A 26,465-nucleotide genomic window follows, 5' to 3' on the forward strand; every position below is an offset into this window, starting at 1 on the left:
ACACCACATATATTTCTCCCCATAATGCACTATGGCCAGATGCCCTCTTTGCACAATTCCGCGGCGCACACATTATGCAGATTTTATGAACACATTTTGCACATTGAACATTGTCATGAGATATACAGCCATTGTGCGGATCATAAATCTATATTAAATTCAATATATCGGAACTATAGTGAGCTCAAAATCAATTCCGTGGCGATTCACTCGCGGGGCTGTTTTAGTGCTATTACGGTCGATATATTCATCGAATGGCCTTCTCTAGGAGCTGACTATGAAATGCATTAAAATTAAATGCAAAATCTAGCGCAATTTGGTGTTTGTCGCCCAACTTTTACTTCCGCCATTCAACGCATTTTCGCTTAGATTCACAAGACCCTGTTTGAACCCGGTGGGATAAAACCCCAAATGAAGTGATTCAGCAATCCTGAGGCACTCAATCTACGCTGCAATGAAAATCACTTACAAACGGTTTTCGAGTCTCAATGATGGATCGTGAGTGGTGGGCAAAAAAGGAGGGCAGATTGAGGCAAAAAGCAGCGTGTCTGCTGTAGTGATTGTCAGGTGTTTTAACTCAATCCCACCTCCCCTTGACATGGGGTCATGCGGACACTCTTCTAATGGTGTACCTATAATTAGGCGATCTCCACCTCGTCAGCCACAAAACGTGCACGAGAGACAGAGTTGGAAAGTTGGAATGCACACGCACTTGCGTGATCAGTGGACAAGGCTGCACGAGGCTCATCTGAGGGGCTTTTCGGCCAATTAAGTTCAAAGTCAAAAACTCCTAGCGAAAGCTCACGAGTGACATGGAGGCGCCAGGTGTTCAATATATTGGCGCATTTGTGCTGCGTGAGTGGCTCGCAGGCTCAACTCGACAAGTTGAAGTAGTCATTTTTCATATTTTCAAAACACTGTAATTTACCTGCAACTTTTTGTCCGCGAAACTCCCCGAAATCTCCGCCCTCGAAACTGCCAAAAAATCCCCTCACAACAGACACCCATAAATACAATTGCGCCATTATTATATTGAAATACAAAAATGTGCCAATTTAGCTGAGCGCGATATAAAATATTATTTCAACACGAGCAACATGACATTCAAATCATCATTAATAGAGTTATTATTGTCAGCTGCCGTGGTGTGTTTTTGCCTCCCCGCGCCGCGGCCAATTAAGGTGTAGGTGGAGAAATTCCTCAATTGTGTTCTCTCGAAGTCCGCTGGCAAGACCACACACCGCCGTGTAAAATGCTGAAACCATTGTTTGCGGGACATTTATACTGGCCGAATGGCTCGATTGACACTTTTTCGACTGTTGGTCGATTTTTCCACGCATTTTTACATCAAAGCCAAAGCCATCAAGCACACACTAATTCACCCAATATGTCCGAGGTGTTGCTTTACGACTCTTTGCATCACTTGTGTGGGTGGAACATGTAATCTCTTCCTCTGCTCGGGCGACAAAAAAGTCGTGAGATAATTTCTCCATTTCAGCTGTGGGCATTTTTGCAAAATATGATCGCTCAGACTCACCCTAATGACCCATTTTGATTGCTCCACGCACTATCTCAATGATATTTTCGAGAATTGTGTGTTTTTTTTTATTGTCAAAGTAAAATTATGTGACGAAACAGCTGAAATGGATATAAATTTTTAATAAATTATTGTGCAAAAAGTTTAGAATAGTCAGCTTGAAAAGTGTTGAACTCTGAGTTCTGGTTTAGAAAATTAGATCTCACTTTATCTCAAAGAATCTGACTGAAAGGCAGACATGAAAAGGCTTGAGAAACTGAGTGAAAATGGAAATTCATAGACTGATTTACGATCTGTGATCTTGTTTATTGGCGCATTGTGAGGGCTTAAAAGCTTCCGGTGGGCCGGGGAAAGCTCGGCGTCAGACCAGTGTGATGATCTCGGGCGCAATCTCAGCTGAATCTCTGCAGCTTGGCGTGAAACAATAAGGCGGCAAAAGGTGGCCTGAGTCACAAGGCAGAGTGTCTCGGTGTGTGAGCGCGCGGATTCAGTCTGATAGACACCTCAAGGTGGGGCACTGCCGATTGACCATGGTGCCATATTCGAAATGGGAATGAGCGCAAGAAAACGCTGCGACTTCCATCAAATCTCCACTTGCAAGTCACCTGTTGCCATTTGGGCTCTCTCGCCTGGGATCTGGCGGTAATTGTTGCAGCGCGCGCACTCAAGACCGAGACGGTGGTGGTGGTGGAAAAATTTGCATAATTTATTGTTTCACATGCACCAGGTACATTTATTTATTTTAATTTATTAGATATTACCAGTTAGTTTATGTTTCCCCGTTGAAAATTTATTATTTTGCATTAACTTATTACGCCTGGACTTTATTTGTCTCTGATGGCTTTCTTGTCGACTGCCCCAAACCTCTCTCTCTATCCCTTATATCAAGAGACCTCTCTATTAAGCCACAGGTCTTGGCGGTGAACCCACCTCACCTGGCATAATTACTAAATACACAGTTTTCTCGTGATTATTCTCTCAGTCAAAAATCGCCAACTACAAGACGCGATGCGGTGCTCACGGTGCGCACATGAAAATGTATTTACGAGAGTCATTCTCATCTAACATTGCCATTATAATTAAAGCTGACAACTATGAATTATAACGCGAACAGATCAAATCTCCTTTTGGAACATTTTAAAATATTATACCACTCTGAAAAAGATCACCACCTCTTTTGCCCGCGACTGAAAATCACATGGCGGAGTGAAGGTTGCGAAGCAATATTTGGGGATTTTTTTTGTGTGTGTGTCTGTATGGCAACCGACTTGGGTTCCTCCTCCCATAAACCGTCTTTCTTTCCGCAATCTCACTCTCTTACACAATCACTGATGATTTAATTGCAGGCAGAGGGCCCTCCAGTTCAGCTAGAACCCGTGGATCTCAGTTTGCGATCACCTCGTGGTAAGTCTCTCGTTTTTTGCTTCAAATCTCTCTTTTTGCTGTACTCACAGACATGGCCAGAAAAACAACGTGAGAGCCTGTGATTTCGAAAGAACTGTATGGTCTTTTTTCTGCATATATGCCATATAGATGAAGAGCTATTATTTCAATTAGGCTTTTGAGAAGTGGTTCAAACTCCTAATCGCGACGCGAAATACTATAAAGGAGTCCCCGTGTGATTAATGACCACCAACAGAGCGAGGTCAGGCTATAATTGTGCCATTCTCTGAGAAAAATTGCTTTCAATTGGATCAATTAGTGGCCTTTTTTGCATGCACCACCGCTCAATTTGTTGACACATCGCTTTAATATCAAACGTGTGTGATTTTGTGTCTTGTAATGTTGAGGTTTTGGTCAAGTTCAAAGGCACACAATCACGAAATTGCAGTGCAAACTCATACAGATTTTACTCCGTATACACTTTCTTATCGTGGAAAGAGAGGAAAAGTTGTAAAACTAAAGAGGTAATTGTTAGGGAAAGAATTAATTGGACTTATACGATAAACAGTCTTGTTGGGTTTTTTTTAATTTAAATCGATATGAGCTTGAGATAACAGATGCATATGCAATATAGGAGAGATTGGGGCAGTTTTGAACATTGTCACGATAAACTGAAAATATTTTTTCAAGTCTGCGTGCAGAAAAACAGGACATCTTTCAGTTTCTCCTACCTTCGATTACCATAATAAAATGAGAAAAAGTAAATGAAGTCATATTTCAGTTTAAGAGATCGTTAGATCTTAACTACATTTTAATAGAAACATAAAGAGTGAATCATTACTTCGTAAAAAGAGATCATTTGAGTTTGCAGAAATGCAGATCGTGTGTCTGTCTGCATTTTTATTTATATAAAACTTTACGTTCAAAGGTACATCATCGTTCCCTACACTAAACAGACTATCACTTTCACACTCTTGGAAGATGCCACAATTCGCATGACATCGCGTCTTCCGAAAACCCATTAAATCAATGTATTTCTCACGAGCTCATAAGCTTGCGGTTGATGTTTTTTCGCCAAGAAATGGCCGCCTCGGGGAGACGCATGTCTTTCACCTCTCACAAAAGCTCCCCAGAGATTGCAATCGATAATTGCAGAAATGTCTAAGAATTATCCTCTGTTGACGCATAAACACTCTCAAATGGGGTGGGGCCGGTGCTCCCACAAAGTGTGCCGCACTAATTATCCCTCCCAACAGCGTTCTGCCGCCCTGGAATTTGAGCAGGGAGAGAAAGGATTTACATCCCAAGTGAGTGTGCAATCAAGAGCAATTTTTGCCACTCATAATCTCAATGGCTCTTTATATGCGCCATACAAAGTGCAGTGCGCGCTGGAACCTTTCTAATTGCACCTGTTTTTGCCACATGAGCGGTGTTTTATGTGTTTTTCATGCACTTTCTTAACTCGTGATGACTCTTGAGGATGGCAAGTGGCTTACGCTTTGCATATCCTATCAAGGAGTTGGTAAATTTGCAATGTGTTGCATTGCCACAAATCATAAGTGGGATGGGGAAAAAATACATTGCGAGATTCATATCGCTGCAATATTAAGCATGCCTGTTCTGGACTTGTGCTGGGATTTGTCGGAGATGTGATAATTGTTGTCTCGTGTTGTTCGCATGCTGATGAGATATGATGCCTTCACTGCCACCAATGGTGCATCTCATGAGATCAATTTCACCGGGACTGAAATATGAGACAATCATTTATTTATTGAGGCAATATTTTCACATTTTATTACATTCGAATTATTTAATTCCGTATGCACTGTGTGGTCGCACATTTCACAATAGTCATTGACTTCTCTTCTTGTGTGACGATGGTTCCCGCGCAAACAATGCACGATCACGGGAATATTGAAAAGATCGTGATCGTCGTTTGTCTCACATGGTCTCTCTCTGGTGGCCTTTTTTCGCCACTATCTCACTCCACCTCGCCCCTAAATCTCCTGCTGCCTCGCCAAAGATTGTTCAGCAGAAACACTGAGAGAAAGGAGGAGAGATGTGAGAATGCAAATTGAAAGAAATTGATTCACGATTTCTTTTCTATGCAATATATACACATTTAGATTTTTGTACTGTATTCTCATTGCGATCCTCGCGAGACTCAAATTGGCAAATACATTCAATGGCGATGAGTACTTTGTTAAAGTGTCTCTCGTGGTGCCGACGAAGACGTCAGTTTGATGCCATTAAGAGTCAAAACCACGCCTTTTGGGTGGTTTTGGATCGTGTGAATGTGCCTTTTGGTTAATGTATAAAACGTGGGAACTTGAGGAAATTCCTTGCAACTTGACATTTTTGCCATTTTCTTGTCTATACTCTTTCTCCCAATCTCTCATCAATTCGCCGTTGTGCCTCCCTGAAGGCCCCCTCAAGCAAGACCCCTTCGAGGTGTGCCCACGAGAGACAGAGAGAGAGAGAGAGACATGCATTTCGCAATTGGCAATCATACCACTATTCACTTCTCCGAATCATGATTTTTGAGAAGAAAGAGCCCATGAAAAAGGAGGGAAAATGCACAGTGAGAAGTTCATTGATTTACGCGGGAGAATATCTATTCGAATTTGAATGAGAAATGTTCGTTGGTAAATGGTCATGCCAATTGGCAGTATTGGCAGAATTTCAATGGAGTATCCAAATTGCCCTGGGAGATTCAATTTCCTCCTCGTGCCGCCTTCCTGTCGCAACACTTTGAGGCGAGTTTTGAGAAATGAATAATAGATGGGGAGAAATTGAAGTAAATTGGCAATAGGGGAGGCACAGGTCATTGTGGGCAGTGTCATCTTACAAACTGGAATATTAAGGGCTGTTAAGAATTTGGAGATATAAGAATTGTTCGATATTTATCCACACTCTCCTCTTGTTACTTTGCATTTTAGATAGCGAAAACTGTTTTAATTCATCATAAATACCTCGCTCTTCTCTATTGCTCTCAATTTTTCCGACTGATGAAAAATGTAGAAGCTGTGTGGTGTGCAATAAAGTGAATTTAGTGGGTTTCCTCCTCAATGGCACGGAGCCTGAAGAGGTATTCCCAAAAGCCAATAGATGTGTTCACTGTGAGCGGGGGACGATTCTGTGCTGAAGATGTTTCCATGCCCTGAGGTCATGTGAAAAGGTCAAGTTCGTGAGCACAATCAACACGAATTTCCAAGTATTTTACCGCAAAATTTATTCTATCTTATGGGCTGACTTCGGGTTTCGTGTGTGTATTTTCAGCGCATAATCTCTCTTTCCCACACCCAATCCCCAGCCCAATGCCATGAGGAAAAAGTCCACACGGCAAGAATGCATTTATTGGGACAAGCTAGCAGAGGAAATTCACGACATGATAAGCGCACACAGTCTTGAGAACCAAATTGACATAGTGAAGAGCCTTCAAGTTACATAAATTTCCATTGTTCATGACGCTTCGCGGTGTCATTTTTTGTGTGTGTATTCTTTCTCTTGCAAGTGCCTGGAACAAGGTTTTCCAGCTACTTGAGGTGTGCATTTTCCTTCCCCGTCAATATTTCCAGCAAATGCATTAACCTTTGGGCTGTGCAATTTTAAAATGAAATCACATGAGACATAAATCTTATTTTGTGCAAAATATTTGCAATTAAAATGGCAAGAGACAAACGAAATAAAAGCTTATGTAAATATCTTGCAAAATGAAACGGGTGAAACGACACAGAATTTATCGTGAATCTCTTAGAAGCTCCACCTACATTGGCAATTAAGTGCAATGCGCGCGGGTCTTTTCGTCACCTTGTGATAAAGTGAAAGATTTTCGTGGCGGCCCAAAAGTTGAACACAATTATCACGAAATTGAAAGGCGCGAGGCAGAAAAATAAAGTCATTTGCTATCACGAGGTGCATTTATAAGGAGAAAAAATTAAAACCGTATCAAGTGTAATTGCAATGGCACTGTGTCGATTTCTCATAATCTCACTGTGACGGTGGAACCTTATCAGGTAGTCAAATCATGTCGCGGAAGTGGAGTGTGAGAGGAGAAAAATAGCAATAAATTTTCGAAGAGATAATTTTTGTGCTGGAGCACTTTTTCTCCTTCCCAGCCACACACCGCATCTGCATATGGACTCCTTTTGGAGCCACAATAAATCACTCAATTTCTTTATGCAAATGCCGTTTGGGGTAACGCATGTGTATGAAATTGAAATGCACAGCACTGTGTGGGTGTCTCATGAATTCAATTCTACCAGATTCTTGCACTCTTGTTTCATTTTTCCCCTTTTGTCTTTATCTGATAAACATATCGCGTTATGCAACCATCTCAAGGTTTTAGCCTGAGAAAAATACCAAAGCTCACGACGCTTTCCCACTTGGCCGAAGAGAGGCGCAAAGCAGTGCACACAGGGAGGCTTAGAACAATCACTGCATTGCCTTGCAAGATAGCTTAGATTGTTTAAGCGGCACATGACAAATATGAAAAGACACATAAATAGCTATTTCTGCGTTAGAATGTTTCTCAAGCTAGAGCATTATTGCCGTAAAAAGGTAATTATATATGATATCTGTGGATAAAAGTAATAGGAAACACGATAAATTGCAAATATCAGTGGAAAAGATAGCGCTTTCTTTTAAAAAGAAAGCCATATGTTTAACAATATTTGAGAGACACGCGGTGTAATTTTGTTGTATGAAATAACTATGATCTGCGAATCACACGACTTCTTCCCCAAGTCATAAGTTGATGGAGCGCCAGATTCTTACCACTGAAGAACGTGACGACTGACAATTCGAGGGTGGTTTTAGCATTTGGCCGACTTAGGAATTCCAGTCACATTCTCTCTTCCTTCCCCGGGAATCTCGTGCGTATTTTGCAGCTGTGCCAGAACTCACAAATGCGTGAATTAAAAGTCTCCATTCAATGAGGCTATTTTGCAGTTCGCCATCTAACAGTTCTTAATCAATTCTCTTATCGTCAACGCGCGATATTGAGTGCCTCTTAAGCGCAATATATCCGTGTCGCGGGGCAGCATTTAGTGTCCGATACGGCCATATGGCCAATGATGTGCGGTGTGTGTGGATTCAGATGAAAATTGTGTGTCCCGTTGCACGAAGACGCTCTGGCGATGAGGCCCAGAGGAATTCCTGACGCACCAGCGCGCTTCCCGCCATCGTTTGCAATTTTCATTGAATAAATTAAAATGTTAATGCCCGTGGTGTCTCGAAGGTGTCTCCACATAACGCCTTCGGTTGTTGTACAAAGTGTTTTTCTCTATAACTTCAATATTTAACATGTGAGGCCACAAGTTGTTGCTTTTCAGCATCAACAAATTCATGCCACTCGAGAGCCGCGCATGCATCTATACCGTTCTGTGCTCAATGCCTGATTGTCTTGGGACACTAAAAATTTAATTGCACTCCATCAGCCACCCCCCGCGCGGGGGGCGGACAAATGATAATCAAATGGTGGCCGGTTGATTGGCGAGGCCTTGAGTTGAGGCGAATATGCAAAAAAGGTGGCATAAAGCAATTGAGTGTAGTGCTGAAAGTTGTCTCGGCAGAATCTTGATCATCTTTCTCACTCCTCAATTTGCGTGTCAACTCTCTGGGAGCCGCCAAGAAGTCACTTCCGCAATCCCGTTACTCAACACCGACACCCATTTGTAAGCCGTCATTTTTTCCGTATGGCTTTTATCACATGATCACGCAGTGAATGGCGCTCGTGTCATCTTTTCGGTCAAATATGCAATACCTTTCCGAAGATGAAATTTGTGCGCAATCTCTTCACCTTTCGTGCTGCATACTTTGGTGAACTCCCTTCGATTTTTTTCCCCGTATAGTAATTAAATGTGGAAATGATTAAGAGAGTGCGGTGAGAAGGGAAAGGCTCTCCACTTTGCCAATGATACTTTCTTTCGTAATTTCGAATGGGTGTTACTGGCTTGCTGATTGTGATCTGGGCAAATCACAAATATATAAATCCATATGCTGTAGAATTCATCAATACTCATTCTTAATTCACAGTGGAGAAATATATACTGTTAAGCTGAAATCGCTGCATTACGTCGACTGCATCCTCTCAAATCAACTTTTCATTCCACTTTATTAATAGCGGCGATGAAGAGTGGAGATTCATCTCGTGAATCAAAAGCTATTTGCTCGAGTGGCGCACAGCGAATACCTGACAGCGTAAAATGGCCACCGCAAATAAATATGCAAAGCAATTCTGCATATCACTTGATATGCACTGCAGTTTGATGTGTGGTGGAGGCGCCAGTGGCAGTGGGGGCGCCAGGTGAGTGCGATAATAATTCGGAAAGTGACTCAGTGGGACTGCCCTTCCAACTGTTTGGGTATTATTTTTAACCACTTGACTCAATTTGCACCATTCACTTTTCTCTCGCTCCGAGATATGATAATTCAGGTAGCAGATTGATGCAATTGGGCAACAAAGTTGCGTTGTTTTTTCAGCCCAAAGTGCGAAGAGTGAAAGAAGTGTGGAATGTCCGTGTTGTTCTTGCGAAAGGGATGCATTCGCGCAGTATGATAATTACTACCTGTGCGATTGGGGTTCTGGGTGAGCAGATGGATTGGATTAGTGCGACTGAGAGGATGAGCGCGGGAAGAAGAAGTGAAGAGAGTGATAGCTGGCAAAAAGCCAGTCACGACACCATTTACCCATAATAGGTGAGACAAGCTGCGGGTGTGTGTGTGCGCACGATACAACATCCAGCATCCAGTGACTATATATTGGCAACTCACGCCGTGTGTAAACAGAGGGGAAAAAGAGACGTGATCAGAGATCCGCACAACAAAGAAAAATCTTCCAGTCTTGGAGAGTCAGAAGTCCCGATGCTGAGAAAACTTTTCCACGGTTTGTCATTCAACTTCATTCTATTTCTCCTCTCTCCTTCCCTACTTCAATCTTATTCTCACGTTATCCGCCCATTCGTGTGCCGCAGGCCACTTCTCATTCTACTGAAATTTATTGCGCACGGGAATTTTTCGCGATATATTGAATGAAATTTATGGTGGTGCTAAATATTTTATGATCAACCACAATAGATTGGTGGGGATTTTGTCATTTCCCCAAAGGATCACAAACATGAAATTGATCTCTTTTCCTATATATTTCCTCAATTGCATATTCTCTATTTGAATGGATGTTGACACAGTTTTCAATGAATCTGGTTTCGATGTTAGTTCATTAGCTAATTCAATTTTTCATAAGGTTTCAGTAGAAATTATAGAGTGTGATTTGTGAGAGTTTGTTTTGGTTGATTTCTCTCTTGAGCAAAATTTCATGAAAGTGAAACTTTCACGGTGTGCTTCGAGGCCTAAATTGTCCCATTGTGGCTCTTCTTCGTCCACAGACACCGTCAATAGACGCCCAGAGTGAGAGAAAATGTTACTTGAATAAGATTCTAAATGATGTGAAAGATTTTGGCTCGGAGGGAATATCTCGATGTCGTGTAATTTATGGTGTGAGTGAAGTTCTCCTCGCCACAAGTATGACTTTTATTCCTCATGTGTGTTTTATTGCAATCTGCCTGTCGTTTTTTGCTATTTAATTCTGCAACATGCCTATTTTTAGCCATACAGAATGAGTTCTCTTTTGCACCTTGTTATGCTCAATTATTGTGCCAAGCAACCCCCAGAGGTGATCTTCTTGTGCAGGATGAACAGCGCGATGGCTGCGCTGCACGGAGATTCAGCTCTTTAATGAGTATGCAATGACAACATAAATTATCCCATCATTCCCACCATTAGAATACCGTACTGGGTGAATATATGACACTGCTGGCTGGCTTCGGGGACCATTAAATGCGCATTGGGGCATTAAATGTAAATATGTAATGCATACATGCGGCTCTCAGAGTGATGAACAATAAATCATGAGAAATAATTGGATTATGCTACAAATGCAATTCAATATCCAACCCTTTTTGCCGTCGCCTGAAAAATTCAATATTATATGTATAATGCAATATCAGTGTGCGGCGCACAGAGCGCGGAAAAGCGCGCAGCTGAGACGGAAAAATGCACTGAGTGAAAGGCGATATAAAATTGAAAAGTTTATTGCAAGATTGGACTTCACCATAAGCTATCTTTTATGCAAATTTAGGTGAGAAAATAATCAGGGATAAATTGTGCTTTCAGGTTTTCACATCTCACACTCCGCGACTATTATTTTGCAACGTCTCTCATCAATATATTTCTCATGAGTGGTGGTGGCGGCGGTATTTTTTTTTGGTTTGTGCGCCCGGTGCACTTTAAAATTTCAATTTCAGCGCGCGAAAGAAAAGCAATTTTAATGTGTTTTCGCGGCACGTCCACTGTTACAGTGGCGCAGAAAGAAGTAAAAGAGACATGATAAAAAAAAACACCTTCTGATTCTCATGTTGCGCAAAGGCGAGGGACTTTGGCGGTTGTGAAAAACAACTGTGGCAGTGTTGCTTTTCATCCCATATAAACATTCAATAAATTACTGAAAAAATAATTTCATGATTTATTGCTGATTGCATTTCATATCATGACTTAGAATATTTTATGTCGTAAATGTGATTGAGATTAGGAAACTTTATTCTATTTAGTGCGGCGGCTAAAGATTGCTGCACTCACAGAAAGGTGAGCATATTGGCTGAAGAAAGTGAAGTTTTGTCCTCAATTTCATAAGAAAATGATTCCGTTTCTTCTGAGTGTAGCGATAATTTCCAATTTCAATTAAAATTCTAATGCTCTTTGTGCGGATGAATTAGCGCTGGACCAACGATGGTGTCCATAATGAAAGTCGGCGATAAATAACTTAAAATTATTTATAAATCCGCATTTAATTCCACTGTGCGAGGCGAAAATATGGCACCGCGCGACCACAAAAGAGGCCTTTTTCCGCGTGCCACTGTTTCTTCTGCTCTAACACTATTATTTAGTGAATGTGCTCAAATTTATTGGCAATATGCAACATAATTTCTAATTAAGCGCATATTCAACAGGTTGGTGGCGTTTTTTTTCGTCATCATCGCGTCTCCCATGCAATTTGTGGCTGTTTGCTATGTGTGTTTTTCTCTATGCCTTAAAATTATGTTGACTTCATATGGTGAGCGGTAATTGGTAGACAATTCCCGAGTGGATTTGATTAATAATTGTTGGTGCTCTCTCGGAGAGCTCTTTGTGAGCCATTCTCTGTCGTGTGCGCGCGCGTGTGTGTGAAGGAAATTCTTACAGCATGTGTTCGCCTTGAGATTTTCCCTCTCTCGCTCCCTTCCGCGGACGGGAAGACGTATTGATGTTGGCGAGGAAGGAAAAAAGACAGCCCAACTGTAGGTGGTTGTCTCGGAGCTTTTGCGCGCTCTTGGCGTGGAATACAGAAAGAGATCCCATTTTCTTTATGCTGCATTTATGAATTCTGCAAATTTAATTAATTGGACACATTCTCGAAGCACGGCACTTTGCCATACTACCAGTAGTGCCCATTCACCTGTCGCGCGGTCGGTGGATACACAAAGTGGTGAAAAAATCGAGTGATTTCCAGCGTGGGGGGGCCGAAGGGAGAGGGGAAGAGAGGCGCCAAGTGAGTGGGGGACAATGAATAAACAACATCTGACTGCCTATTTGCATTTATACACTTCAATTTTATTCACACACTTTTCAATTAAATTACACTTCTCGATGTGCACTAAAATTATGATTCACTGGCACTGCGCTCTGGAAGAGATTTGAAAAGCTCTTCTGTGGTCACTTCTGGCAATGCCTGCGACTGCAGAACAATTTATCACACTAACATTTGATTGGTTGGACGTGTTCCAATTCTTCTCATAAAATCACAGGCAATCAATTTTGCCCAATCTGGGTAAAATTCACTCTGGGTGCTGAATGATTGGAAGTTTGCATGAAAATTGAATCCGCACATCGAAAATTCATCAATAGGTTTGTACATATATGCTCAATAGGAAAAGCGCATTGAAGCTTTATAAAATTACACCTGTTTCTTCACACACACGCTACAATTAACTGTCTCTCTCGCATGGCAATGTGTGTGCACTCTCCCAGGCCAATTGAAAAAAGGTGCACCAACCGCTGGCAATAAATAAATAAGTAATCAATTAATAATTTTCTTGTGCCTTCAATTTTGTACTCAACTCACACAAAGGCCTGTCACGCTCGAAGCGAGTGAGATTTACGAGGTTGGGACGAGGAAACCCCAGACAAAAGTGAGCCTCATGAGACTCAATGCGAGAGTGGGGCTTTTTTGTGTCCACATGGAAGCTCCTCAGGTGATCGTGCTATCGGGCGAATGGATCTGAAAGTATGAATATCCCCAAGGATTCGTTTGAATGTTTGGTGTGTGTGTGTGTCCCACAAAAATTCCTCCCAGCGCACTTTTGGCCGCAGAATCTCTATGCGGTTGTGGTGTGTTTCCCACGAGAGCCCCGCGGAGGCTGTAGTGAAAATATTTTGGGGAAAGGTTTGCACAGTGGCGCAAAAATGCTGCAGCTTTTTTTTCAGTCATATTTTAAAATTGTGAGGAATCCCAAAAGCTCCAGTGTGTGTTTGAGTATTTTCACAATGCTGAAATAATACTAATCCAGAGAGCTTTTCGATGCTTTCGCTTGAGTGTAGAAATACTTCAGAAGCTCAACATATTAGTAAATTAAGAGTCTAATTCTCAGTGAAATGTTTCCAATGTATTCCAGATCCCATGTCTTATTGTCACGTGGCATTTGTGGCAACAATTGTTTCGCCCAGAGTGTGTTATCGAACCCATAAAGCCCTATAACACAGTTTTACTGGGAATTTGTCCATATGATATATATTCGGATGCACAGATTTGTTTGAAAACAACGCAGAAAAAGCATTCAATACAGCGTGAATTTCTGTAGAAAAGTGATCAACAGATATCTGAGAACTTGAATAGAATAGGAAAGAGCATCTTTCTTTACTTTCTCCTTGAAACGGTATGAATGTGATTGCAATTGCAGGCCTCTAGTTTGATATTGATATGCTGTGACATTAAATCGAATTCGTGGTATTTTTATCCACCAATGAAGCAATATTCGCCGCACAGGTCTGTGTGTCCCCTTCTTTTGATGTCTTGTGAATTTTAATAAGCACTTTCCGAAAGGGAAAGACGCGCATACCTTCTGCTCAGTGGAGCACCTTCTCTAATCAACACCGTTGGGTTTTCCTGCTTAGTGTCAGCGCACATAAATTGTGATGCTCTTTATCAGTGACATGAAATCGTGATCCGTAATCTCCGACACTTGGCGTGAGTTTAGCAAACAGCGAGGCTGCTCGCACTGGGCTTTAATAGTGGATTTATGACATGTGATGTCATCGGGCTGGATTCTGCCGCGTGTGTGCGCCGGAGTTTGCAAACCATCGCGCCGGGGTTCTCTCGCGATAGAGTCCAAATGGGGAGGGAATTCTATGGCATGCAATTGACTTCTTTAACGGACACACGCGGTAACGGCAAGAGAATTTTGCCTGTCTTACTGATTATAATTGCCAACACGTTAATGATGATGTATAGCAATGATTTAGGTAAATTACCCTTCACCAGCAGAGTTGCATCTTCGGCCTCTCGGCCGCCAATCACCGCGACAACAGCTCGTCATTAGCGCACCTTTGGATGCCTTGGTGAGCTTACAATTTGTCCGCACGCGCAATCCACCTTGTTGCATCACATCTTCACCATTAATTCTCATTAAATGAAGCTTTCTGCTCTCGCCATGTCTCTCTTTTTTTCTGCCCCGCGCATAGCCACTCTCTCGAGCGCTCCGTGGAGTCAATGTCAAAACTCCATGCGAGATTTGATGGGTCTCGCCGATAAAAACCATTCGTCAAACACAAACTCCTGAGCAGCCCAAAAAGAGGCATTTGAGATGCACGATTAAATTCCTTACACAAAATCTCATGTTGTGTCGCAAAATTCTCAACTCGCCAGACCAATTTGCTGAATTAGTGGAGTTTATGTGATGTTGTACATGCAAGAGTGCGAGAAGTTCGAGGTGACGCACCGTTTGAAAGTCTCAAATGCTTTTTGGAATACATTTGATAGCGCGACGGTGTGATTTTTGGTGGGATTGTAAAAAATAATTGCGGTGATTGAGTGGATTCGATGTTAAAAAAGCCACTGTCGGTGAAACAATTAAATTTGGCCTTTGCATGAAGTGTATTTCCTCAAGAGACGAGCGAGACAGAGAGAGAGAAAAAAGAGGCCACAGATCAAAATGATCGGCAAAGAGATTTGCACAAAAATTTGCCTACTAAGCAAAAACCAATTCCTTGAATTTATTATGGCTAATAAATTAAGCGAAAATCGACAATTATGTGATTTGTCGTATTGTTTGACATCATCTCTTAACAAATGAGTTCAGATTTGCTTTCCTAGACTTAAGGATTCGCAAATTGAAGTCTCTGTGCGCGACAATTTCTTTATGTCTTCTGTCGCGAATGCAGAAACATGATGTTTTCTATCGGCAGTGCGATCTGGCGATGTGGATCCGTGTGAAAATTTCCATGCAGAAAATTCTCAATCAGAGGCAAAAGTGTTGCAACACGCGCCTGAGTTCCTCGCAAGTTGTAAGAGAAACGACTTAATGTTTGCAAATTCAATGTAATGTTTAAGTTAAATGTTGAGATGTCGTTTATAGCATGTTGTAGAATGTTTTCTATTCTCTGATTATCATTTTTTGCGAAAATATCCACAGCAGTACGTTTCAATTGAAATTTATTTTATGGCCATAATTGCTTTATGATCGTTCTGTTGTAATACATTAAATTGGAGCATTAAATTGTTACATTAGATGTCGTTTGCCAGCAGTTACACATTTCATGTACACCGTGAGGCCAGGTTAATGAGTACACAAAATTGCCAATTTCTCACGATTAGAATAAATTCACACAGCACTCTCACCTGCATTTTCAATATGCAAACAGAATGTTATGCTGGCTGCAAATGGCAAAATGCTGCGAGATGCTGATCTTGTGCGATTGCAAGTGATCACGATGGCTACTCTATGGGAAAAAAGAGTGTAACATTCTCCTCAAATCATGTACACACACAGCCAATTTTATTGAGACAGAAAATATCAACAACAAGATATTCAATTATGCAATTTGAGGCTAATAAAAACACACACTCACGAATCTTTTCTTTCAAATGATCACCCGACCTTTCTCTCGCCTTTTGGGCCATGTAATGTGTGCCTAATGGCAGACAATTCCAGCGTTAATTGACCACCCACAATTTCGGGTGATCACTCAAATTGTTGTGGTTCTTCTGCCTTTTTGCACGAGGGAATTTTAGCAATGGCCATAAAGTGTGGTTTCACACTGCCGAGGAATTGGACAATTAATCACACCAAGTTCCATCGCGATGGGATTTATTTCGACAATTAATCTTTACAGGGGAGAATGAAATTCAAAAAAAAAAAAATCCACCAAATTGTCCTGAAGAGATTTATGGACAATTCCAATGAAAATTGAATAGAGAGGGAAGTAAATCAATTTAATCGACACTTTCTGTTCTCACATGTGATGTAATTGAAGTCGAAGAGAAGTTCTGGCTAAGAGTGAGTCTATTTTGCCCTTAACAAGGACACAACAAGAACACTATATATAATTTACATAATTGGGAATTGATGTGGCGATGACGAGGATGGATTAATTGCAGCTGAAGTGAGTGACAAAGTGGGCAGGAAGAATGCAATGTGCAAGATTAAGAAGCCGGGACAAAAAATACGACAAGCAGAGAGGCGATTGTCGTTGCTGCATAAAATTAAAGTCTCATTAAGTCAGCTCCTTGTCACTTTTATGGCTCTCCGCAACCGCCAAATTAATGGTATTAAATGAGAAGGTTGACAAAAAAAACTGTCCGCCAATGGACAAATTAATTTTACGGCCAAGCAATATGTTGATGCTCAAGTGTGTCGAAAATTATCATCACACTGTAATTGATGTATCATTTGCATCTCCGTGACTGCTCATTCGCGTTTGCGACCAAGGAGGCAATTTAATCATTCACTTTTTCGTCTTATCACCCATGATTTTGTCGCATGAAATCACCTTCGGTCCGTTTGCGCGAAGAAGGCGTGAAATTGAATTTAAAGATGGTAAAAAAAATATGGCCCGAAGGGGTCGTGAAATTTTTTTCTCCAGCGCCAGAGAAAAAGTGAAAAGAGCTTTTGAAAGTGAGAAGGAATTTCGGAAATTGCCCGGCGCACAACTAATGGTTCAACCTCTATTTGCATAATCCACACCACAATGACCCACAAATCATTACATGGCAAGTTGTGAGCAGTGAAAGACACCCACAATTTGTGGTTGTTTCGCCCAACAGCCATTGAAATTAGTGAGCGAAATTATTTTCCTGACAAATTGCCGGAGCATTTTGAAAACACCACACGAAACTTTAATCGCCACAGTCACAAACAGTCAAGGTGTTCCTAATGAAGATGAAAAGTTTACAGTGACCTCGTGATAATTGGCGCAGATTTGTGATAAAGTCCCTGTTGACGCATTTCAGTGCAGAAATATCGTCGAATGCGCTTCACGCCATAGAGATAAGACCAAACCAGTTCCTTATCAAGTCCCGCTCGGGCACCAAAATTTAATCTATTTGCCTCCTGTGTAATTTCTACTTTCTTCACTCTTAACCAGACAGTCCAACAATCCACATCGCGATTTGTGCCAATTATTGAATTATTAAATTTACAAAACCGCAACATTTGCCCTCTGAAGTGTGAAAAATTTTCAATATAATTAGTTTAAGTGAAGTGCAAGAGTCTATTTTTTTCACCTCCGCCGCTCATCATTTCGTCTCCGCCGTCAGCCAAGCTGTGCCACCAGAGGGGGAGAAAAATTTTTGCCCTCCGAGCCACATAGGCTAATAAGTGAACAATTGCAGGTTGGTGCCCATCCATTTTTGCCCTCCGAGCCACATAGGCTAATAAGTGAACAATTGCAGGTTGGTGCCCATCCATTTTGGCCCTTCGAGGCAACGCCGTCCAAGTTGCGAAGGCGTCCACCAGCTTTTGCGGTGACCAAGTGCAGTCCACGCCGCCATTCAGCTCTGCCGTATCAATCTTCACACGCCAAGTAAGTTGTAACAGTGTAGAGTGAAAATTTGTGCAATTCCCATCTTTTTTCCTTTCGCTCTCACCCTGATTAATTATGACTCTCCTGAGCAAAAGAGCAACACTTAAGGGTCACCTGACTCGCATTGAAAATTATGTTGATTCCGTTCGCAAGGATGAGGCTTCCTTTTCGGCTACAGATATTGCCTCCAACATAACTAAACTTGATGACCTTAAAGCTCAACTCACAATGGTTCATGAAGAGCTAGTGAATACGGGAAATAATTCGGTGACTGAATATGAGGAGCATTCGAGAATCATGGAGCGAATTAGTCAGTTGAGGAGAATTTTGGGTGATGCTTTAGACCGGAAGGATGATAATGATGATCCTTTGCCCATCCCTGGCCCTTCTGGCTCTAATCATCAGCCATCAGCTCAAATTTCTGGTGATTCGTCAATTGCTAATTTAGAAAAAGCTCTTGCCATGCTCATTACCCATCAAGCACAAGCAGAGGTGCGCAATCAGAACTTTTTCGATAGGCTGACCAATGTAGTGGCCCACAGTCCACGGCCAGAATCACACGACGTCAGAAATCAATCCCATTTGAAGCTCCCCGTGTTAACGGTCCCAGAATTTTCCGGTGATTACACTGTCTGGCATCACTTTAAAGACATGTTCACCAGCATTGTTCATCTTAACCCTCGCCTCACTGATGTGCAACGTATGCAATATTTGGTCTCCTCAGTCAAGGGAAATGCGAAGAAGTTGATTGATAGTTTGGCCATCACAGATGCCAATTATTCTGTTGCGTGGGACACATTAGTGGGACAATATGATGATCAGCAGTCTGTTGTTCATCATCACATTGCGCGCTTTTGCACGATGCCAGCAATTTCCACTCCCTCAGTTGATGCTCTTACGGATCTTTTTGCCACCGCCAATTCAGTTTTAAATTCCCTCGACGCACTTGATGTCAAGGAAAGAGATCCGTGGGTCATTTATTTGCTTTTGGAGAAGCTCGACCATGAAACCCAAGTTCTGTGGTCTCGCGAGGTTAAGAGTCAATCACCAACGATGGTCCAATTCTTGCAGTTTCTGAGAGAGAGACTAAAGTCCATTGCACAGTATAATTCTTACCCGGCCAAATCCTCATCTCAGGCCACCAAGTCCACTCCAGCTGGCCCAACCAGCAATAAGCATCTCAAGCCACAAAAAGCCACAGTTCTCTCTGCCACTGCACAATCTCCTTGTCCTGGATGCAAAAAAGAAGGCCACAAGTTGTTCAAGTGTCACAAGTTCATTGCCATGCCCTCCATAGAACGTCTGGAACTTGTCAGGAACAACAAACTGTGCCGAAAATGTATCACCGAGACACATTTGACGAAGGATTGTACCTTTTTCACTTCCGGAAATGCTCCAAACACCACAACACACTTTTGCACGAAGCCTTTCAGTCTGAGTCCTCACAATCCACTCCTGCTCAGCAGCAGACCCAATCGAATGATAGGCCCACAGACACTTCACAGTCTGACTCCACAGCCATTGTCGGCTCTTCCACTGCCTCTCGCCCTGCTGTGAAGGTATTTCTAGAGACGGTTGTGGTACGAGTCTTGGATAAGTTCGGTGTTCCGCAGCTGTGCAGAGCTTTGCTGGATTCCGGAGCTCAAGTCAATCTGATTTCACAGCCCCTATTCCAAAGACTTCGGCTGCCCAAATCTCTGTCCGACGTGTACATTGGGAGGGTGGTTGGAGGTGGAGCTAAGTCCAAATTCCAGGCTGAATGTTGTGTGCAGGCAGTTGACAATCAAGATGTCCATTTTTCGATGACATGCCAAATTGTTCCCGCAGTGTTGGAACAAAAGTTGCCTAATTGGAAGGTACAGGTGGATCAGATCGCCATTCCCTCAGAGATCTCCCTTGCCGACCCAACATGGCATGTGTCTCAGCCCATTGATTTGCTGATAAGCAACGAATTCTATAACGAGATATTCACCAGACAGATAATGAGATTGGGCAAAGGCTTGCCAATTCTCAAAGAAAGTTGCTTTGGGTGGGTTGTTTCTGGCGCCCATGCTAGCTCGTCACAGACGCGACAATCAGACCAGATCGCGTATGTTGGAACGACGCTGGCCTCCATCGACTCATCGGTCCGGAAGTTTTGGGAAATAGAAGAAGTTTCCACTGCCCATCCTAAGACCCTTGATCATGAGATCGTGGAGAACTGCTTCCAAGAGTCCACTGTCCGCGATGACACTTGAAGATATGTTGTGAAGATCCCCTTTCGCCCCAGTTTAGTGCGTCTTCATAACAATTTGCCAAATGCCACCAGACAATTTCTCAGTCTCGAGCGTCGTTTGTCCGCCAACCCAGAGATAAAAAGCCAATATCACGCTGCGATGCAGGAGAATTTCGACTTGCGATTTTTTGAGGAGGTTCCCCCAGATGAGATCACTTCCACTTCTTACTATATGCCTCATCACGCTGTTGCTAAGAAGTCCTCCTCAGGAGTTAAAGTTCGCATCGTCATGAATGCCAGTTCAAAATCCCAAACAGGCCTCAGCCTGAATGATGTTGCCATGGTGGGCCCGACAGTTCAGCCCGACATCGTCGCAATTCTCCTCAGATTCCGAGAACACCCTTTTGCATTCTGTTGTGATATCCAGAAGATGTATCCTCAGGTGCTAATTCATCCCTCCCACAAAGACTACCATCGCATTGTGTGGCGATTCCGAGATTCGGAACCCATTCGTCATTATAGGGCAAGAGGAGTTTGCTTCGGTGTAAGTTCATCGCCTTATCTCGCGACAAGAGTCCTCATCGATCTGGCAGATAGAGAAGAGGTAAAATTTCCACTCGCTGCCAAGGCACTGAAAGAGAATTTTTATGTGGACGATTGTCTCGCATCATGCCCATCCATTTCCGATGCGCTTGAAACTCAACGGCAGTTGAAAGAATTGTTGAGTTCCGCTGGCATGACGCTCGCCAAATGGTGTGTCAGCAGTCCAGAAATCACAGAGGAAGTAGAGCCCTCACAGGTGCGCAGCATCTTTCCTGAACAATCCAAGGCTCTAGGCATGCTTTGGCACCCTCAGGATGATGTTTTCGTCTTCCAGCTCACTCGAGATTTCATTTACGTCAATTCAAAGCGAGAAGTCCTCGCGGCAATTGCGTCACTTTATGATCCTCTTGGTTTCGTCTCTCCAGTGATCGTTATCGGAAAATTGATCATGCAGGCCCTTTGGAAAGAGGAAAAGTTGGATTGGGATGATCCGCTTCCGGAACATATCAGTTCCCAATGGAAACAATTAGCCGAAGGTCTTCCAACCCTTCAGGAGATCAAAGTTCAGCGCCCAATGTCGACTTTGACGTCTCCCAAGTCCACCGAGTTGCATGTCTTCTGCGACAGCAGCTCAGTTGCATATGGTGCCGTGGCTTATGTGGTCACAGAGGATGATATCCATGGTCGCCAGTCTCAGATTCTGATGGCAAAGTCGCGCATTGCTCCCACATCGTCGATCACCATCCCCAAATTGGAATTGTGTGCCGCAGCTCTAGGCTCTCAGTTGGCCCACAAGATCAGAAATGCTCTCTCAGTCACGGAATATTTCTTGTGGACAGACTCGACGATTGTTTTGGGGCAAATCAGATCAAACCGCATTAAATTTGACGTTTTCACCGCGCATAGAATCGCTGAGATTCTCAGACTGACGGACGTTTCGAAATGGCAGCACGTACCGGGAGCCTCAAATCCTGCGGACGTTGTATCGCGTGGTATGTTGCCCACAGAATTGAAAAGTTCATCTATATGGTGGACGGGCCCAGAGTTTTTGTTGGGTAAGGCCGAAAACTGGCCTCAAGACCCGTATAGTGTCACGCTCATTGCTTCGTCGACTGCCATTATCAATCAGGTCCCAGAAAGTCACATCCTTGATACCATCCTTGAAAGATCCAGCAGTTATCTGCGGATACAAAGAATCCTAGCATACGTGCTAAGAGTCCTGACAGGTTCGCCTAGTCGCATTAGAGGTCCCATTACATCCCAAGAACTCCTAAAATCAGAGCACAAACTAGTATCTTTTGCACAAGCTCAACACTTGGCAGAAGTGAGATCAGCCATTGCCGATGGCACCATGTGGACCAGCAGGAGGTTCGCCCATGTGCGCCACTTGACTCCCTTCATTGATGGAGAGGGAATCATCAGAGTGGGTGGCCGACTGGCTCAATCGCCTGCAAACTACGATGCCCGCCATCCAATTCTTCTGCCCAAGTGTCGCCTCGCCACGATCATCGCCACCCACACACACAAGAACAACATGCACGCGGGACCACAACTGCTTCTGGCCACTCTGCGTCAGAAATATTGGCCGCTGGGAGGAAGAAATCTGACCAGAAACGTCGCTCGCTCATGTGTTGTGTGCTGGAAAACCAAGCCGATCCGACAGGAGCAGAGAATGGGAGATCTTCCCACGAGTATGACAGATCACGTGGCTCCATTCAAAGTGTGTGGCATCGATTTCTGCGGCCCAGTCCTCACGCGTCCTAGCTACAAGAGAGGAGGTACATCATATAAGACGTACATTTGCGCCTGTGTCTGCTTCACGACGAAAGCCATTCACCTGGAAGTTGTCGGCAGTCTCTCATCCGAGGGCTTCGTCGCTGCGCTGCGGAGATTCGCGGCCAGGAGAGCTGCTCCACGCGACATCTTCTGCGATAATGCCACCAATTTTCGCGGAGCCAGCGCAGAGTTGGCAAAGTTTCTGCGAGACATCCAGTCATCGCCAGACGTCGTTTCAGAGGCAGCCCCCAAGGGCATCAATTGGCACTTCGCGCCACCAAGATCTCCTCATCATGGCGGACTTTATGAGGCGGCGATCAAGTCCCTCAAACATCACTTAGCCAGAGAAGTTGGACAGACTATTCTCACATTTGAGGAGTTGAACACCATCGTAGCACAGATCGAAGCCATCCTCAATAGCAGACCAATCACGCCACTCTCCGAGGATCCAAATGAGATGTTCGCATTGACTCCTGGTCACTTTTTAGTGGGACGCCCACTGAACGCGCTCCCGGATCAGACGCTCACAGATGTTGCGCCAAATCGCCTCTCCAGATGGCAACTTTGCCAGAAGATTCTGCAGCACTTCGCCCATCGTTGGAGGAAAGAATATCTCCATCTTCTCCAGAAGAGAGTCAAATGGACGCAGGAAGCGGACAATTTGAAGATTGGCGATATCGTTCTCATCGGCGACGATTCAATGGCCACACATCAATGGCCAATGGGCATCATCGAGGAGCTTCATCCGGGCAGAGATGGACGATGCAGAGTCGTCACGATCAGGACAGCAAGGGGTAAATACAAAAGGGCAGTTCAGAGGCTGTCCAAATTGCCCATCGAGGGACTCCCGCCCTCATCATCGGCCCCCCAGGATGTTGACGCATTTCAGTGCAGAAATATCGTCGAATGCGCTTCACGCCATAGAGATAAGACCAAACCAGTTCCTTATCAAGTCCCGCTCGGGCACCAAAATTTAATCTATTTGCCTCCTGTGTAATTTCTACTTTCTTCACTCTTAACCAGACAGTCCAACAATCCACATCGCGATTTGTGCCAATTATTGAATTATTAAATTTACAAAACCGCAACATTTGCCCTCTGAAGTGTGAAAAATTTTCAATATAATTAGTTTAAGTGAAGTGCAAGAGTCTATTTTTTTCACCTCCGCCGCTCATCATTTCGTCTCCGCCGTCAGCCAAGCTGTGCCACCAGAGGGGGAGAAAAATTTTTGCCCTCCGAGCCACATAGGCTAATAAGTGACTAATTGCAGGTTGGTGCCCATCCAGTCCCTTTTCTCACATTGGCACAACGGCAGAAGCCGTAAATCAAGACACAATCACGGGAAATTAAAGATCATTGGGTTATGAATTTTAATTAGTGATCGAATGAGTTTTTTTTTCTTCACTGCGCTCACCGAACATTACCATAAATAGTCCATTTTCACGAGATTGGCAAGTGATCTTCAAACATTTTGTGTAATAAGTTCCATTTGGAGATGCGGAAAATAAAGTCATTACGGTGTGTCTCAGAGGAGATTAACAAATGACTTTCGTATGTCAATTAGTTAGATAAAAAGTATTTAAAATGCATATTTTTTTTTTTTTTTAATATTTTCCACGCGAATTTTTAACACGTTTGAGAGTCAAATGGAATGTCACATGATATTATTGTAATGTAAATACACAGAAAATGGACTAATTAATTACGCAGCGTGAAATAAAGTCTGGAAAAACAAATTTAGAATGGCTTTTTTTCAACTCCATTTCAATAATAATGAAAACGAATTCCGATACAAGAAATTGTTCATAAATTTTAATTTTTTAAGTCGTTAGTTCCACATTTTTTTTACTGTGAGGAATAACTTTTGTGAAGGAATATGTATGATTTTGTTTGGCTTGAACTTTGAATATGTCGAGAAATTACATTGGAAATTCATTTGGGTCACATAAAAAACCGAGAAAACGTTTAGGAATCGGAGCGTTTTGATGGGCGTGGCATTTGGGTGGGCGGAGCCAATCTCACGAAGGAAAATAAGATGTTCTGAGTGTAATGAATGTACAAACAGAACTAGATCACAGGAATATTCAAACTTGCTGTAAAATATCACCAAGAACCACCCAATAGTTAATAAAATTGACCAGATAAGCTTATAATCCGCAGCCGTCAACACAAGAAAGCTCTGCTCATTTATATCAATTAGTCTCGATGGTTAATCGAGGATTTCCTGTGCGATACAAAGGCGCTCCACAGCGTATCCGGCTTCTGCAATTGAATTATTAATAAAATCTGTGAATGAGGCGCGCGTGGAGAGTCGCCGAGGAGTGCAAGAGAAAAAGGCGTGACCACAATCACAGGCGAACTCCATTCGATAGAGATGCAATTATAAATTGAATAACATTGCGATCGGCAAGCATGCTCGCGAGAGAGACTTCCATCTCACGAAGAGCGGGTGTTGTGTAGAAAAATTCACACGATGTGAATTGAAGGTTAATAGAATTCAGTGTGAATTCCTCGCCAGAGAGTGGCTGTGAAAGTGAAAAAGCGTCGCCAGCAAATGGGATGAATTATCTCTTTGGGGAGGCTTGAGACAATGGGTGGACAAAAGACAGGTCATTTGGCGGCGCAGTTATCTAACTTTCTCACACCATTGAGATCTACATGGCGAGTGTGTGCATAGGAAAAAAATACACCCAAACTAGGCATGGTCGAGCCATTAACAGTGGAAATACATAAAACACCTTCCATTTGCGCCAATTCGATCGTGAGAACCTATTCATTACATTTCCCAAATCAACTCTTTTTGACTTTTTGAGCGCACACAGACTTCTCTCTTTTGACGATGATGATGATGGAAAGGGAATGTGCTTTTGGGAGACTCTCAAGCTTTTCGACTATTATGTCGATTCACTCCATTCACTCAATATCGCACTTTTGTTCACCATTTGCACAAAGACGCTTAGTTGGGTGAGACATTTTGGTGTGTGACCAGAAAAGGTCAGCCAGACACTTCAATCCTCCGCCAAGTGCTAAGGTGAATTTTCACTTGCTGTCCAGTCAAGGATTATGTCTCCTTTCTCTTCGCTTTCCCACGGATTGCTTCTCGAAAGCTCTCTTGACAAATTACATCAAGGATTGTACATAAGAATTGAGTCTGTTTTCTGGTATACAATTAAGACACAGTCGAATTTGGGAATTTCCGTGAATCTCCAAATCACGATCTCATCTCTGATCTCCACAGATACTCCCACGCGAAGCAACAACCTGAAACGACCACCCCCACCGTTGATGTTGGCACCGCACTTGCTAGGAACAAAAAGACCAAAAGACATGTAAGTCTCCGCGTGTCAGCTCTCGTGTGCGACTCAATTGACTGATTGCGCATCTCTTCACATAGTCTCTCATCACGAAAGTACCTTAACTCCACCCTGACTGGTGTCAGTGGGATTTCCAACAATAACAACAGCAGCAGCAACAACAACAACATCACCTTTCCCAATTGCGTGACGGAGGGCGAGCACTCGGCGCCGCTCAGTGGGATCTTGCTGCGCGGCGAGGGCAATCTGCGTCTGCACGGTGGCCACAGTGCGCGAGTGGACTTTGGGAAGAGCAAGAAGATCCACAAGTGCGATGCGGACGGATGCGACAAGGTGTACACCAAGAGTTCCCACCTCAAGGCGCACAAGAGAACGCACACAGGTGAGATCTTGCGCAGGCTTGCAATCCTATTCCACTGATTTCATGACAATCTGAGTATTTTTGCTAGTGTAGAGTGATAATTTCCATTTATTATGCGAGAAGAGTGGAAGAAGTTTTTTTTTTGGGGGAAATTCATTGTTGTTATGGGCGACAAGAGATTGTGATATAGTTTATTGTCTCCACAGGGCAAAGATCTCTCCATTA

At 43.1% G+C, this 26,465-nt stretch overlaps 1 protein-coding gene across 1 annotated transcript in view; it reads left to right on the forward strand.

The window, feature by feature from the left end:
• Nucleotides 1-26,465, forward strand: part of LOC132266079 (Krueppel-like factor 1) — a 36,185-nt gene that overhangs the window by 7,447 nt on the left and 2,273 nt on the right. Inside the window, exons 3-5 of the mRNA XM_059766916.1 lie at nucleotides 2,884-2,941; nucleotides 25,804-25,894; nucleotides 25,960-26,261. Coding sequence (XP_059622899.1) covers nucleotides 2,884-2,941; nucleotides 25,804-25,894; nucleotides 25,960-26,261 — 451 coding nt within the window. The remainder of the gene's footprint in view (nucleotides 1-2,883; nucleotides 2,942-25,803; nucleotides 25,895-25,959; nucleotides 26,262-26,465) is intronic.

This window comes from Phlebotomus argentipes, unplaced genomic scaffold (genome assembly GCF_947086385.1).
Source record: "Phlebotomus argentipes unplaced genomic scaffold, Phlebotomus argentipes genome assembly contig_5, whole genome shotgun sequence".
In the NCBI taxonomy this organism is placed as follows: domain Eukaryota; kingdom Metazoa; phylum Arthropoda; class Insecta; order Diptera; family Psychodidae; genus Phlebotomus; species Phlebotomus argentipes.